This window comes from Botryllus schlosseri, chromosome 15, assembly GCF_051294905.1.
Source record: "Botryllus schlosseri isolate E-star chromosome 15, Bs_hap1, whole genome shotgun sequence".
NCBI classification, from domain to species: Eukaryota; Metazoa; Chordata; class Ascidiacea; order Stolidobranchia; family Styelidae; genus Botryllus; species Botryllus schlosseri.
The window spans coordinates 17,363,899-17,380,942 of NC_137250.1; the positions used below are offsets into that span (position 1 = coordinate 17,363,899).

At 38.7% G+C, this 17,044-nt stretch overlaps 1 protein-coding gene across 1 annotated transcript in view; it reads right to left on the bottom strand.

Annotated features, from left to right (window-relative positions):
- LOC145457336 (venom phosphodiesterase 2-like) overlaps positions 1-11,812 on the bottom strand; it is a 40,948-nt gene extending 29,136 nt beyond the window's left edge. Inside the window, exons 1-9 of the mRNA XM_080335527.1 lie at positions 11,654-11,812; positions 9,853-9,901; positions 9,403-9,531; positions 8,550-8,666; positions 7,599-7,730; positions 7,423-7,539; positions 6,640-6,768; positions 4,790-4,906; positions 4,311-4,439 (exon numbers count right to left, since the gene is read on the bottom strand). Of these exons, the coding sequence (XP_080191653.1) occupies positions 4,311-4,439; positions 4,790-4,906; positions 6,640-6,768; positions 7,423-7,539; positions 7,599-7,730; positions 8,550-8,666; positions 9,403-9,531; positions 9,853-9,901; positions 11,654-11,686 (952 nt within the window). The 5' untranslated portion in view covers positions 11,687-11,812. The remainder of the gene's footprint in view (positions 1-4,310; positions 4,440-4,789; positions 4,907-6,639; positions 6,769-7,422; positions 7,540-7,598; positions 7,731-8,549; positions 8,667-9,402; positions 9,532-9,852; positions 9,902-11,653) is intronic.
- Positions 11,813-17,044: the final 5,232 nt, after the last annotated feature.

The window sequence follows — 17,044 nt, forward strand, 5'->3', positions numbered from 1 at the left end:
TGCTGGCCGTCATCGTGACCATGACACACACAAGCGAATTGATCACAAAATTGCAAGACTGTGATTCTCCCATAACATTCGTACGATGTCGTACGATGTTTAGTTAGACGTAATTGAAATCACGGTGGACTTAAATCATCCTTCCTCATCGCTGACAGTGTAAGATTTATTCCAAGCGGAAGCGATTGGGACCGAACAACATATACAATGTAATATAGCAATGAGATGCGATAACAACACATCAAGCACTCGTTCGTTCGGACACGCGCTCAACGAAATAGTACGTTGGTCTTCAGTTTGGGTTTCAACTCAGACGCTTCCATTACTTCGGATTTCCTTCGGATTCTTCCATATCAACTAAATAATATTGAAATATGAATAAAGAGTATACAACACACCGTATGTATAATTAGTACGTTTGATGTATCATTGACAATATAAGCAGTTTATGCTTCACTTTCTTTTGCATATCCTTATTGGTATAAACATAGATATCATAGGTTATATTTTTGTAAACTGTTATGCCAGCGGATCTGGACTAAGAAAAGAAATATTGATGTACAATGGCGCCAAATATGGCTACTAAAACCGTCCCCGAGAAACATAACCAGATTCGCCTCTAATAGGGACAAATTTGGATCATCACCAATTTGAGACGGAAGTGCAATGCAAACACTCACTAATCCGATAGCAAAAGAAGGATTAGTATTTCACCGAAGGTAAAGGTTCTTTTTGATAAATAAAGCTTATTGTCGTTCGAGCAGGTAAACCGGTACCTGGGCCTAATGATAGAAGATTCGAAGGATTTACAAGAAAAAAACTCTGGCAATCATATAACCATAAAAATAGACTGACAAGCCCGTCTAAACTCTATAGGGATGGGGTATGGAGGGCTTCAAGACGTTCTGCCTAGGATTAACCTTGTAGCCCTGGAAGTCTTTTAGTAAGAGCTCATTGGATATCTCAAACTTATAAACACATTGCAAGCGGTGCGGATTCCTAATTTCACTGCCAACTCTAAGTTTTTGGGAATCTAGATTTTGAATAGTTTTCAGTCTTCGGTATTCATTGATTTAGCATGAGATTATTTGCGAAACTAAGGTATAGGTATAAAATTTCAAGTGCGAAGTAAATCGGTCATGTTGTTAACGATGATGAAATATAAAATAGGACCAAGCTTATTCCCTTGTCCCTTACTCCTCTCCTAGTCATTATCACCATCAAAAGATTGTTTGTTAAGCATCAGATACCTAAACTGTTATGACATGGAAAATGAACGTAAGTGCTGCATAGTCTGTGAAATATTACAACTGCAGTTATCTCACCGTAGCGGCATTGCTCGGTATAATCGTTGCAGCAGTTTCCAAATTTCTCGCACAATTCATTGCATTGACAAGAAAGGTTGGCGTCATAGCGACCGTGGCATCGATTGCTGCACGAATCTAAATAACAAATATAAAAATGCTCGTAAAACCATTCATTAGAGATGCGTATTTTGAAAGAAAATATTCACCTTCTATCGTGCATTCGTTCTCGAAATCTGAACAGCAGTTACCAAACTGGGAACATTGCGAGTCGCAATAGCAGCGCGAGTGAGGGATTGTGCCGTAGACGGGGCCCAGATGAGTGCAAATATCCTTGCAACTACCTGTGGTAATGTCAATAATACAATCGTAAGCGGATGTTCACTAGACATAGTATACGAATAATAACCTAGAAGTAGCCTAACGATGAAAAACCTTCCACGTTATCAGGTAATGAATTATATAATAACTGTTCAGCAGAAAGCACAATTATATATTCATTGATATTGATAATAATATTCAGACTGTATCGAACTATGAGAGGAAACTCTTGCTATAATTCGCTAAATGATGTAAAGTGTACTGTAGAGTGTGCATTTTCATTTTTAAAATCATTGGTGCACATAGTAGGATGACTTCGTGGATTAATTACGAGTCGTAGTATTGTTTTTATAGGGTTGCATTTAAAACAAAAATTAATTTAAAACAAACATCTTTAAAACAAGGCCCTTGTTTAAAACATGTTTTTTATTGTTTTTTTTATATTTATTTTTTAAGCCATGACGTCACGAATATTCAATTTTGACGGCATAGTGGATTGACATTGACAATTGGAAATATAGGGTAATTATAGCTCCTTTGACGAAATATATGTAATATAACTGTTGAACCGACTATTTTGAGGGTTCCAACCATCCTGTGTCGATATACGTCGGTTATATCGAGTGGTAATTACAACATGTTTTTGGAAAGCATTTACAAAATAATGGCATAATTATACAACTTGAAAAAATGCAATTTTGTTTTGTTTTGTTTTACAAAAGCCTTTGTTTAAAATACTGTTTAAAACATGTTTTAAACAAGGTGTTTTAAATGACCATTTGTTTTGAATGCAACCCTAATTGTTTTTATCAAATCAATTGTGTTATGAAACCAGATATAGCACCATTATCAAAGACAATGATTAATATATATCTGCCCGCTTCGTACATAGTATATGCAAATGCCAATGCAAATGCATTTTATTGATCAAACATATTTGACACTCGCCTTCGTAGCACTTGTCGTCATAATCGTCACAGCAATCTCCATATTTCTTGCAGTGTTCGTTACATTGGCACGATGCCGACACGTTGAAGTCAACTCCACATTTGTTTTCGCAGCGATCTGACAACAGGTTTTCAGAAATGTGTTAGCAAGCGCCATATGCATTACAGTACGTTGTATTATTCATGCTTGGTCACACTATCTGTTTTATGCGGAGCAGACGGAATCAATTTAGTTTGTAATCTAAACTATTCCTCGGTTCTCCGACGCGATAATCTACCCCGTTACAAAATGGAGATAACTTGTTATTTCTTCACAGGAATATTGATGACATTTGCGAAATTGAACACATATTAGAAAGTTCCTATCATAAGCAAGCCTCACATCCAACAAATCAGCTTTTGTGAGCACGAAGTTGAGCATTCCAAGCTTGAGGCGCCGTTATATGCCTAACGTATGCGCATTGCGCGTGTTAACGTGTCATTCCGTCAAACTGTGAGAATCGTATACTTTAGGTAATTATTATTCGTGGAATTACAGACTACTGTTTCGGTAAACGCAGCCCTGCTTTAGAGCAAAGTGTTTTACCTTCAGCTATACACATCTCCTTGAAATCTTTACAGCAATCCCTTTCTTGAGTGCATCTGGAATCGCAATTGCATCCGACTTCCAAATCCCGCTCCCCACATCTGCCAGAGCAGGTACCTATAACACCGCGATTGCAATAAAGTTAAGGTTATGTTTGGAGTCAAGAGGGTTGTATCATACTCACCGGGTATGCACTCATCGTGGTAATCCTCGCAGCAATTTCCGAATTCTACGCATCTCTCGTTGCATTGACAAGGGGACGATGGGTCGTAATCATCAAAGCATCTCTCTTCACACTGTGCTGTAATTGAAGAATGCAATATTGATACTCATATGATCGTAACTTCAACCTATGCAATAGGTAATACACTAGGTATATAATCCAGAGAGGCTAGCAAAATCTCTGTATGCCTATTGCCTACGGCCAATCACGATTCATATTGCGGTGTCTGGAAAGTATCGGATGACACAATGAATCAAGCAATGTATTTATTTAGCAACAACAAATTCTAAATTCTAATTTCGAATTAGTAGCCGGTTAACTACACACTAATATATAACATAACATTCCGTAACTTACTCATCGGTTTACACTGGGCATCGTAATCAAAGCAGCAGTCCCCGTGCTTCGTACACGCTTCATTGCATTGGCACGAGTATGATTCTTCGTACAAGTCGAAGCAACGATTTTCGCATGTATCTAAAATCAATAAAATATTCGGATGATCCTATCTCAGGAATCACGATTGCAAACTGAAAATAGATTGATTTCGATGCCAAATTGGTCTAGGTGCAAAACAGTCTTCGAAACGGATGTACCATACAGTGGTAGCCTTCTTGTGATAAAAATACCTCATTGTCCGTAAGTTGCCAAGGCACTTCAACGATGCTAGTAATTAGCGATGATTGAAGTGGATAACATTACTATCCACACTCTGTCCACCAATTTAATCGATCCACGTTAACCACACAGACACGCACATACAATTATACATATAGCCTATGTATTCCAGTACGATACATACAATTTATCGTTAACAAATTAAATCATAGAATGTCCCGATCACTTAATCAGATTATACCAATTACATTACATGTATCATTGCATTCTTTCACTTTCAAAAGAAGCAGTCAAGAAGCATAGCTCCATACCGTTTCGAGCGCAGTGTGGTACGAAGTCATCGCAGCAGTTATTCAAAATCGCACACTTGTCGTCACAATAGCAGCCGTTCTGCCCCACCGGTCCAACAATATCGCATTTTCCAAAGCAGCTGCCTTTGGCTACAATTTAATAATAATGAATTGGTTAGATCCCACCACCATCACGTTGTGATCACAAATTCTTGACAATCAGGCGTAAGCAAGTCTTAAAATAAGTTAATGAAGCGCATTTCAGTTGATGGCCATGATACTATTTGGGCACATGCAGTGTTTAGGAGCACGTTACATGTATAGAGCAATGCTAGTCGAGATCTGGTAAAGTGGCGAAAAAAATCGAAAATATAACGTTGAAACGCTATATTTTACGAAAGCGGTGTTTTAAACATAGGTTAGTTCTCGCAAGGATTGGAGACAGAGGCCGCGGGATAGCTCGTATTTCAATCTTAACACTTATGGATGCGCGGTATTACCAGATGCACACTCCGCCAAATAATCCTCACAGCAATTGCCGAATTCTTCGCATCGGTCGTTGCATTGACAAGGCAGGCCTCGATCGTACTTGGCAAAGCAACGATTCGCGCAGATACCTACGAATGTACAACCATTATCTCCATAATGTGTGCAGTATAGGCTATACATCATGCAAGATAAAGCTGTGGTATCCGAAAGATGATATACGTGATACGCAATACAACATAGCAACTCATATATACGACAAAATATGGCGAGAGTACTGATCCGAGCTGTTGTTGCTACAGAAAAATTCGTTGAAGGGCACACTGTAGTCTAGGGCTGGACAAAATCTAGTACTGGCGTGGTTCTAATCCGAATTGTGTATTAGGCGCAGAATAGCGAATTCGAGTACCACCGCAGCGAGTAACAGTAGTGAGTACGTTATCAAAGTCTAGTGAGTACGTTATCAAAGTCGAGTGTGCCAGGGTCTGCGTGCGCATTGTGGCATTGAGCCTACCGCATGAAGAATTTTTCGCAAAAGACGATATTGGTATATGTGAATTTTGCAAGTGTTTCATACCGAGATGGATGACGAAATTTTGTAAAGTATATTTTGGTTGTGTTATCCAACTTCGTGGTACGTTTCAGAATTGTCACTCAATGATTAGACTGGTAATTTCGTTAACGAAGTCGGCAATATATCGGCGCGCGCTGATCTACCGGATACTCGACTTTGCTAGCGAAGTTACTACGCCAATCATTGAGTCACAGCCTTAAAACTTGGTACAGCGCTAGATGACAACATCGAAATATACCATACCGAATCCTCCCACCCATATCGATATTGAAGACAGTCAAAATCAAGAAAGATCAACAGTTACTTTGCCGGTAATTACAGCTGCAGACGGATCGACAATAACAAAGGTATCAAAGTAATCAGGGCGTGACAGTCACGTGATTTTCCGTGTGTCCACAGACTCCACGCCGCCTTTGAGTACACGCTGGTACCATTCATTATGAAATCATACCAGCATGAGTGACTTGGAAAGTTCGAAATATGTAACTTTTGATGCGACAAAAATGATTGCCAGTTACACTACATTACGGATAATTTGATACTTTTCGACCATATCAATTTCAGAGCGCTTTTATGACAATGTCAATCGATGTTTCACAGAACTGTCGTACGCTACATGTTCAGGATGATGCCACGGCGATAAGAGCATATCGAAACTATCATTTACGTTGATAAAAAAGACTCGTGTACCAAGGGGCCTATAAGTTCAGTACTGGAAAAATCTTCTCTATTTCTTGAATCGAATAGTTACAATTTGAAGAGCTTCTTGGAGGTACAGAACTTCAATATACAATTAAATAGTATATTCATATTGAAATGAACCCGAATATTTTCGGCTGACACTCGTCAGGGGTAATCGTCAGCAACTAGTAGAGAATTGGAAAGAACATTTTTGATATACAATGTTCTTTCCAATTCTCTACTAGTTGCTGACGATTACCCCTGACGAGTGTCAGCCGAAAATGTTCGGGTTCATTTCAATATGAATATACTATTTAATAGTTACAATTAATGCTCGTTCTGGATACGAGCCCAGCCTCACACAGTACATGCCCTACATAATTTAATGATATACTCATTGAAATATACACGAACATATGAATATACATTCAATTGTACAATGTACATTGTACATCGACGTTCTCTACCTCCGAGTTATCAACAACTACATGTCGTCGATCGAACATGTAGTCACATGCTAACCCGTCAGGTGAGTCTATGGTGCATGGCAAACAGGGGCGAGTGCAGTAACAGAAAAAGGTTGATCCTTTCCCATATCGTCGTACTTACTGATATTGGCGCATTCTGCAACGTAATCCGCACAGCAGTTCCCAAATTGCGAGCATTCCTCATTGCAATAGCATTCTTCTGCGCCGCGAGTCAGCGGATTTTCCTCGAAACAGTTTCCCGCGCAAGAGGCTAATAACGAGAAACGGTTCAAACACAATCCACTCTAATCCAGACTTGGATAGTTGGAGCATTCTAGTTTTTCCATTCGACTAAGTAGAGCGAAATACCGGTCATATAATTCAAATCTAATTTGTTAAGTGTTTCAATGCTCTGATATTAATTCTAATATAATTTCGGGTTTTTCTGAAAAGGCTACCAGATAAGTGTATAATGTATATAGTGCGAAACGAGCCAAGCTTGACGTACATAATTTATAAATCACGTACCTATGAGAATGAATTCTGATTTTATATGAATTTAACTTGATTTTTTGTTATATTTTCGGAATATAATTCGATTTTCATGTTTTTTCGCGAATTCAGCAATTAAATTCTAGCCTAATGTGTAGTGCGAAAGTAGCCAAGATTGATGTAAAGACATTTGCCATTCATAAGTCTATATGAAAATGAATCTGATTGATATGAACATGAGCTAGATCTTCGTTGTAAATCTCTCTAATTTTGAAGTTATATAGATTTTTAGGTTTTCTACGAATTCAGTAATTCAGATTTTAATCTAATTGAAAAAACTCTAAGCTAATGCGGAAAGCCGAAAACTTCGCAGTTTTCCAACTCTACTCGAATCAACGCCAAAGCTAATCAATAATCATACAGTGTCACTCACGCGCTGAGCAGATTTCTTCATAGTCTTCGCAGCAGTTTCCGTACTCTGCGCATTTCTCGTTGCATTGGCACGGGAGTTTTCTGTCGTATTTCGCATAGCATCTCCCGGAACACAGCGCTGCGAGGGTGAACAACAGTTAGCACCGACGCGAAGACCTGTGCGTTCGCGCGACGTACTCTCATTCGCGCAGGAGTCAATGTAATCTTCGCAGCAATTTCCGTATTGCGAGCACTTGTCGTCGCAGTAGCAGCCGGTTCCAGCAGATCCCTCAACTCGCCCGGATGCGAGACACTGGCCGGAACATGACGCTGGAAATAATGCAAGTCGTCACCGTCGATTCTACGAACATAGATCTACTGCATAATCCATATATTCCCGTCTCGTGTCTTGGCAAAATGTATGCTGTTAAATTATAGGGATCGTGAAATTCAGACCAGCAAGTGACCCTGACGCATGTAATAAAAATGAAGAAATTTCGACTAGTGTAAATGACCATGACCAATAGTCGACAAACACCATGAATATCACCACCAACAACAGAAACGCATGTAACTGTAAAACTGTTGGAACCGAACGGAGACTCGGCCGGTATGGAATTTCGAGTACGAAATATGGCGACCACTTTTGGTATCGTGACCGTGACGTCGTTGCAACGCTGAATTCTGGCCACTCTTTGAATTGTTATCATTCCTACGCTCTTCCGGAATAAAATGTTCCTCTTTATAGCTGTTGTTTTGTGCTTAAATGTCACTTAATTTGCGGGGTTGCTAAGATCAAAACGACGAGCGATAAACGAGCGGTAAACCACGGATTTCGAAGATAACGAAGTCTATGACCGGAAAGCTAATTTACCTAGATTGTGAAAGTTGGAAATAATCCTCATTTACCACTTTCATTGTATATGTTGTACTTGTTGACTGTTTATAAATCCAGTTTGATGATTATCAGATGATGATTATCGCACGCGCTCAGTTAAACACTCCGTAGCATGGTAACGTAAATCGACCCAATATAATAAGCGGATTTCAGCCGATATTAAACAAAGGTTATCGGGTCGAGTAGCTCTTGAATCATCCATGTACCTGCATCACATCACGCTAAGTCGCTGGCTTTTTGTATATACTTACGTTTTTGACAGCTTTCTTCGTAATCTTCACAACAGTTTCCGAATTCAGTACATTTCTCGTTGCATTGGCATGGCTTTGTCCTGTCATAACGATCATAACAGCGACTGTCACACAGGCCTGTTTCGAAAGAAATTAACATTACTTATTATTGTCCTGAATGATACCCGCAATTTTCTCAGTTATAAAGAAAACGCCACAACTAAGGGTGAAATTCACTAATCGCGACCAACACGAATCGAAATCACGATCAGCCTCTTGTTTTCGATTACAAATTATAATGATTGATTAATTTCTCGCAGGTGAAAATGAAAGCCACGCTTCAAATGTCACCTGGCTGGGAAGTAGCTGACAGCCTGAACATATATTTTGGACTGGTGTAATTTATACCACACTAGAGATTTAATGATTACTTTCGATACTGATGCGGTGCGTGATGATCACGGTCATTCCAAACAAGACTTCATGAAACTCTTGTAATCATGCTCATGGTTTATGGGCTCATCCATGACCGCTCATCATAAGATGGATTACGAAATCATAGAGTCGCTAGCTCATTGTTGATTTTCCCAGTTAATAAATCATAATATATCTTATTATATTATATATATTGTACTTATTATCTATATCCTACTTTCATGCAACGGACTATGTTCCTCGCGTATCTAAGTATGTAATCTTTTGTTATTATATCGCTTGTTGCCTATTCTGCAATTCCATAATTCAGGCATTAGATTATTTAAATCCAAATTAAGCTTTTAAACAGTTAAGCTATTGAACTTTTCTAATCAATCCTAGACTCATGCCAATTAGAATCACTATACGCAGCAAGCTGACATACATCCAATTCACTCACTTGCGTTGACGCATATCTCAACAAAGTCGAAACAGCAGTTGCCTAATCTCGAACATTTTTCGTCACAAAAACATTCCGCTTCCTCAGTGTTACCTTCATCAAAACACCGCCCGGAACAGCTTCCCCCCACTAAACGAGAAAAAATTGCACATAAAATCACAGCTGTTCTAGATACTGAAAAAACCCATGCTACGAAAATCCAAAAGTTTGTCACGGCGACATATGAATCGCAGAAATATATATTTACTTCAGTTCATATTATTTCAAGTCCTTTACGACAGTAAGACTGAGGTCACTAAATCGCAATGAACATTTGTACAATTGATAGGATGACATTCCGAAATTTGTCGTGTTTCTGAGTTGAAGTAAAATGCATGTAATACACAGTGCATCCCCAGAAATTGGGAGTTTCGATACCGATCGATTTTAGATCATTCAACACTTTCTTACCGGGTATCGAGGCCGCTGAAGCTCCGGTAAATCCACAGTATAGAATTGCCTGAAATGTCACAATATTTGTTTTCAAATTCAATTGTACCGAGCTAAAAGCGTGGGGTTTGTCAAGATATAAGTAGCCATTATTATAATTGAAAACCGTTGGAGTTTGTGGAATAAATACGGCAAAAAGAGAGAAAATTTTTGATTGCACATATAGGGCGTGTACTAAACACCCAATATATCCGTTGTGAAAAAGCAAAAATAAACTTCCTAATCAATAAATCGTTCGGTAGGCCAGCTATTGATAGTATTATAGTTGAAGCCACTGGTTTAGTGTCTTTTAACAAGACCACCCAGATGCCGTATTGTACATCTGAATCAAGATTTCAATTGTGACTATGGATTACAATCGATTAAAATGTAAGACTTATCGAGCACATAAAATCCGGCATATTATTATTTCCATATTCCGCGGAGATCAGACAATAATGTGAATAGAATTAAATATTGCGAATGCGATGTATGCGAGAATAGTGCAAGGCAATTTTGAGCAATATATCACTTAGACTCATAACTAGGGCCATTTAAAGTCATTAAAGTCATATTTTTTTCTATGCATCAGTAAGTCGTGAAATCAATTTTAACGCAAAAACCGCATCCATATGGGGTATATTAAGAAAGTTATAAAGTCATATAAAGTCATATTTTCCTGGTTAGGTCATATTTGAGTTATAAAGTCATATTGTTGTATACTTTAAATAAAAAGTGCCAATTGAAGCAATTACGCACTAAGAAAGTAAGGCAATTTCTGATTGAACGAAGGCAAACTGTAAGGTTAGCCTACATAACATTACAGACCTACGAGGTCACACATTGCACTATGAGGTCACACATTGCATTTTGTTGCTACACAATCTGTTTTACTTCTGTGCACTGAAGTGGGACGTCATTTGCAGTTCAGAGACTTCTACGAGTGAAAGAAATAGTCAACGCATGGGAAGCTGAAGGAGTTATTGTAAAGAGCGTCAAAGATTCAGTGAACGATCCAAAGTTGACGAGTTAACAGAAATATGCCTCCACTACAACAATATTTCAAACTTGATACTGAAAATGTAACGTACACTATCAAAGAGGCTCATGCTGATCTAAATGCCCTCTAATTCGGAAAAGATCCGCTTGAGCTCAAAAATTACATTAAGAAGCGATTGGACAAAAACGTTGTGAAACAAATTATGGAACTACAAAGGCAAGACATTTCACCAGCGCTGTATGCAAAACTGCAAAAGTGTCAACCAACATCAGCGTCTGTGGAGCGCTCATTTTCCTTACTAAAGTCATTTTTACGTCCAAATCGTAACTTTAAAGACTCCAACATTCCACACTATATGAAACTACCACAAAAGTGGTTTAAAATAAAAATGGATGCGTATTACTGTTATGGTGTTCATGTTTTACTCGTCAGTTCCATGAGTGACGTTGGTTACATGTAAAAATACACGATTTTCGCATAAAGTCATATAAAGTCATATTTTCCCAAAAATAAAGTCATATAATTGATTTTTTAAGGTCATATAAAAATGGCCCTACTCATAACACGATTGTTAATTGTGACAACTCAGTAAATCTGCCTATAATGTAATATTCTCACGATGAGAGCTTCAGATGCATCCAAACAACCCTCAAGTCAACAATAGTACCGTAACGTGATCCAACTTGCAACAGTTTTAACCGTAACTCAGCATATTACTTATTTGTATATTACACCCTTGCTCTATCGCCACTACCATTTCTCGCTACCGTTAAAGCTCCTTACCAATAAAACCAATATTCGTACGCTCGAAGACATCTTGCGGTTTCTTACAGCTCGCGAGTTTGTAAATTGTGAAATGAACTGGCGTCTGCTTTGCGACAGGCGATTTAAAGCAGCACGGATTAGGCCGTGGGCATTCCGGCGAAAATTAGTGTGAACCAGCAAATGTCAAACGCGCGTTCTTCGCCCATTCATCACGTTCAAGGAAAAAAATGATTGTCAATTTTGCGGTTTCACGTGACAAGTATTGACCAGCACATCGTGTTTTCTCACACCGTATACTGATCGATCGAGATCCCGTATATAATTATTTCGCAGTATCGTGTTTTCCACCGTAATTTTGCAGGTCTGGTTTCTATGACTAAGCTCGCAACGTTTCCGACGCAAAGTTATCACATTATTGGAACCGATACAACATCCAACGTATCTATATTGACATGCATGGAATAATTCTTTGTCCATTTCATTCGCGAAGGGTTTGCGTTCATATTATTTTCGAAACTATGAAATATTTGATAATGCTACGTAGAAATGATTTTAATAATATTACGCCTATTTTCCACTGGACTGCAATATCGGTAACTATTTTGTCCCGAATAACCATGCAGGATCGGTTGCCCAACTGCACAAAAATTCAAGTGGCCTCCTATAAACACTATCCTAATCTTTAATAAAATTGCAGTTCACGAAGATGTATGCTGTGATGCTCAATGTACTACACTCCAGTCGTACATACGCAGCAAGCTATCGTTATTTGTTGCGGCCGTAGATGCTATATGAATGTTTATCACATTTTCAAATAGGGGAAAATCGTGATAATCATTTCGTGTAGCCTAGATCAGGGGTGGCCAACCTTTCCGCCAAAGAGACGCACGCAATTTACGAACCATCGCGCGGGCCACAGAACGTTGATGAGCTTTTTGAGTCATCCGACAGGTGCGAGCGAGATTGTAGGTAATGTTGCGCATTATATTACTACGCATCAAAATCCATAGCATTTATGTCACGAAAACTCATATATATGCATTAGCCACGCCAATTTTTTCATAATCAATAAATGAATTCGGTCAATAATGTTCTTACTTGCATATATTTCGGGTCGCCGCTGTATACCACTTGGCTCGTCTTTCAAGGACGATCTTTCTGTGAGTGTACTTGTACAGTACATACGAAGTCGCATGTTGGATGATAATTGTTGGATGATTCATAATTGCGAATATATATAGCTAGACTCAATTCTGTCAATTAGGCGTATACACTTTTCAACTTTAATTTACCGGATGGGATAAGCAAGAAATCGAGTGAGAATACATCACGCAAAGTTTAAAAAAAATCTGCCGAGAAATATTCTACTTTATGGTAAAAGACGAATATATAGGAAATATCACTATAAATTACATGGGTATTCATTATTTGATAATGTCACTATAATTTCGAAAATTGCCTTTCGGGCCACACGTTGGCCGCCCCTGGTCTGGATCGCATCACATGGGCTGAGAAAGGATAGATGTTTGATAGTAATATTTAAAACTACTAATATCAAGGACGAAATTCATTAGTCAATCGGAAAAAATTTTCGCGCTTCGTGCGACACCGAGCAGTTACTTGACATTACCAGTGACCACTCGCGATTCCAGTGCGTATAGTAAGCCTATATCATTTAATAGATTAGTCCAGAGTTCACCGGAAATGAACATAGAAACTTTAACCTGGTTATTTGGCGTCCATCTCGCTCATTACGACGGCCGTGGGCTACATGAGTGGTCGAAATGCGGCCGTGGATGGCAAAAAGGTTGGCCACCCCTGGTCTAGATACACTGTACTTCACTTTCTGTTTTACGAATATTCATATTTCAGAATATAGCATTTACGTGAAATCAAATAGTACGGCGTAAAAACAACTGTGGATGACGGTTTCCCCGTGACCTAGACGATTGTAGTCACTGTTCCTCGTCATAGAATAAAATTTCCATGCTATAGATCATAAAGGTTCCTTTTGTCGACGGTGAAGAAATATATCAGTTTTCCGTACACCAAACACCGCAACACTGTACATCAAAATAATAATGAAACCGACAATGATAGTTACGCAATGCGCAATCCACACTCCACTATATCGAAAAAGTTTATGTGCGACCCGATAGGGATACACGCAACTTCAAATTAGAGTATTCTGGTTTATGATGTATTTTGTTGATATCGTTAGTCGGTTACGTCTGAGACGTCTATTGCCATTTCACAATAGTATGCATTTCCGTCTTTCAATAATGCGGGTTGACGTACACAACTCATATATAGTCATTATGAACACTAACATCTTTCTGATACGTATTAAGTTGTACGCGTGTATGAGAAAAAATTAATTCGGTAAACAGCATAAACAGCGTTTATTTAAACGTCATGGCGAATAGCTGTGTGCGTAAAGGCCTACGGTCTATCTGATAAGCCCGGAGAATTGGCTGTGCGGCATCGTTTGATACCACGCCCGAATAAATTTATTGACCTTTTCTAGTGCTTTCTGAAGAAAATTCGATTACATCACGACGTTGATAAAGAAATCAGTGTTTACGTCGACTATGCCGTTACAACGTAAATTGATCAGAAGCTGGGAATTCATCATTTTTGATCAATATCATAAAGTAATAAAGTAAAAATGAGAATAACAATGAACGATACGAGTGGGTGGCATCACATTACAACACGTGTATTTTCCGACAGTCCTAGATACGACTCATCATTCGATCAGGTCGGGAGTAGATTTCATTAAACTACCACGCCGCTATCAGATATGGCAGGTTATTCATCATTCCCACCTGAAAATTCGCAACAGAATCTGTGATGTCGCGGTACACTTTATAAGCCAGGGTTTTCAAATGTTTTTGAAACACATACCCTCCGACGAGATATGTAAGGCACATACCACTATAGCTGTGAAATCAACAAAGAATGAACAGGAAAATAACGGGAAGACTACCACGCCACCATCAGATGTGACAGGTTATTCATCTTCTCTAGCTGAAAATCCGCCATAGAACCTAAGGATGCGGTACACTTTATAAGTCAGTGGTCCCCGAATGCTTTTAAAACACATCCTCTCCACCACATGGTTGTAAGATCAAAAGATAATGAACTTGACAATAAACAGAAATTCTATACCATAATAGCGCGACGTGTATCACGCTGCAACTGGATAAACTATTCTTTTCAAGTATAACTTGATAAGTGTCCGATTCACATACGCGGTGTATTTTGAATAGCCTAGTATCGGTGTGGGCCGTGCTACAAGTTGCTAGTTCAGGTGTATCATGGTAGAGATTATATCGGCATGGTGTAAAATGACGATGACCGGGATCAACACCTGAGTAAATGTTCTATGACGTATTGGTTAGTGTGTATCTCATTTTTATTCGAAATTAACGTTTCTTCAAATATATTTTATACAGTGTAATCTCTACTTATTTATTCATCTATTTTCCATGTAAATGTCAACACCGTGCGACATGCGTATATACCCTACAGTTGGCGACAGTGGACTAAGGCCCTGTGACTTTGCGTGGTTACCCGCTCCGTACCGAACTTTTACTGGGGTGGGAAAATAACGAATCTATCTATTTATGTCGAAGCAGCAATATTCAACCCTGCATACAAACAAACATGCTAGCACAAGCGCCAGCGACTTGTCCGGATCGCATTAATCACGACCGGGATATAATTGATATACAAGACTGAATGCGACATCGCACTGATGTTGGCAAGCGTAACCGATGGCAATCAGAAACAGAAAGTAGATCCTGATCATGTTCCGAAGTTGATTACGGTCTACGTTGACATAAAGCGAGAATTCTCAGAAGTTTCGCCCTTTTCCCTCGATCTTGACACTTTGACATTGTTACACATTATATTTAATGAGTCACCAACGACCGTTTGCAACCATGTCATTAGTATTGAATACGAAATCAAACGCCAGGAGATCAAAATGTATTCAGGAAATTATGGTGTATTTACACGACATTCATTCCAACGAACGCTTATCTAAATATACAAAGAATGTATACGTTCCACTTTTCTCATTTACAAATGTGTATACTAAACTTTAAATAGTCTACATCGCACATTTCATCTTGATGCGTCGAACGCGGTCGAAACTGCTGCGATTGCGATTTTATCTCGGGTGTAGTATTTACTCATAGCACCACATGTTCCAAGCAGTATACAGACTCTCATGACCATATTTTACGATAACGAAAGAGCGTGAGATGTATGCTACATGTTCTAAACCCGTGTGGTTAGCTATATTTGTATGAGACCGGCTCACGCGACAGTTGACAAGGGTTTGCCTCATGGGATATGAGTAACATGATGCGCAATATTATGAGTATAATCGTGATTTCATCTGTGAAAAAGAACGTATTCGACATAAGCGAGAAAATACTTCGTTAATGCCGTGCAGTTGTTTATTAGTCATTGGTGCAGTTTGCTTGCCAACAGTCTCCGTCAGTGATTGTCCACCGCTGGTCCACGTCATCTATATCCTGCATGTACGTCGAATATACTATTATTTGATATTTCAATTGCAAAATGCAAGATGTTGGACGATGATATATTTATCAGAAAAAAACACATCAAGTTTCAAAATGATTTAGAAAATAGGAGCGTATTCTTCGTCATCGTGTCGCAATATAGCGCTCGTCGCAATTCTGCAATTTAGGGTTGTTCATATTTTACATTTCACTGATTTAATTTTTAGGTTGACTAAAAATGGGCCAAATGTGACTCAACTCCAACCACTAGAAGCAGTGTGAAATCAAATTGGAATTTTCAATTCCCTTTACAAAATGACCAAACATCGCGTTCCAGAAATGCCTGAACAGAAAGTGATGCTGTGTATTTTACAAGCGTTTTCATCTTGAGATAGGCCAGTGATAGCGTTTGGATAAATGCATTTCTAATTAATAAAAGAAATATGGCTGTGATCAGCAGGAAATTTGTCAAATTCATTGAGTTAGTCTTAATACTGTTGTTTGTTGAGTATTCATAGTGTTTCAGCATGTATGATCTTTCCATTTTACTCCTGGGTGATATTGATCTTTTCGATGCATGATCGGCTGACTTGTGGCAAGACCCACTCTCGTTATAGGATTGTACAAGATACCGCTTACGCGGATCAGACGGCATGGAGCGGCCTATAGATAAACTTGCAACACTTAAGCATTGCTTCTGGCGTCGACCTTGACCGGACTCCAAACTGAAGCGATGGAAAGCCACAAGATAGCCTAGTTAATACGATATTGATATCATACACAAATGAACTATATCTCTTCCACACTGAAATCGGCGACCACGAAAAGGAAATAACTAACAAATTGGTAAAATACAGTAAATATATCTATCTCC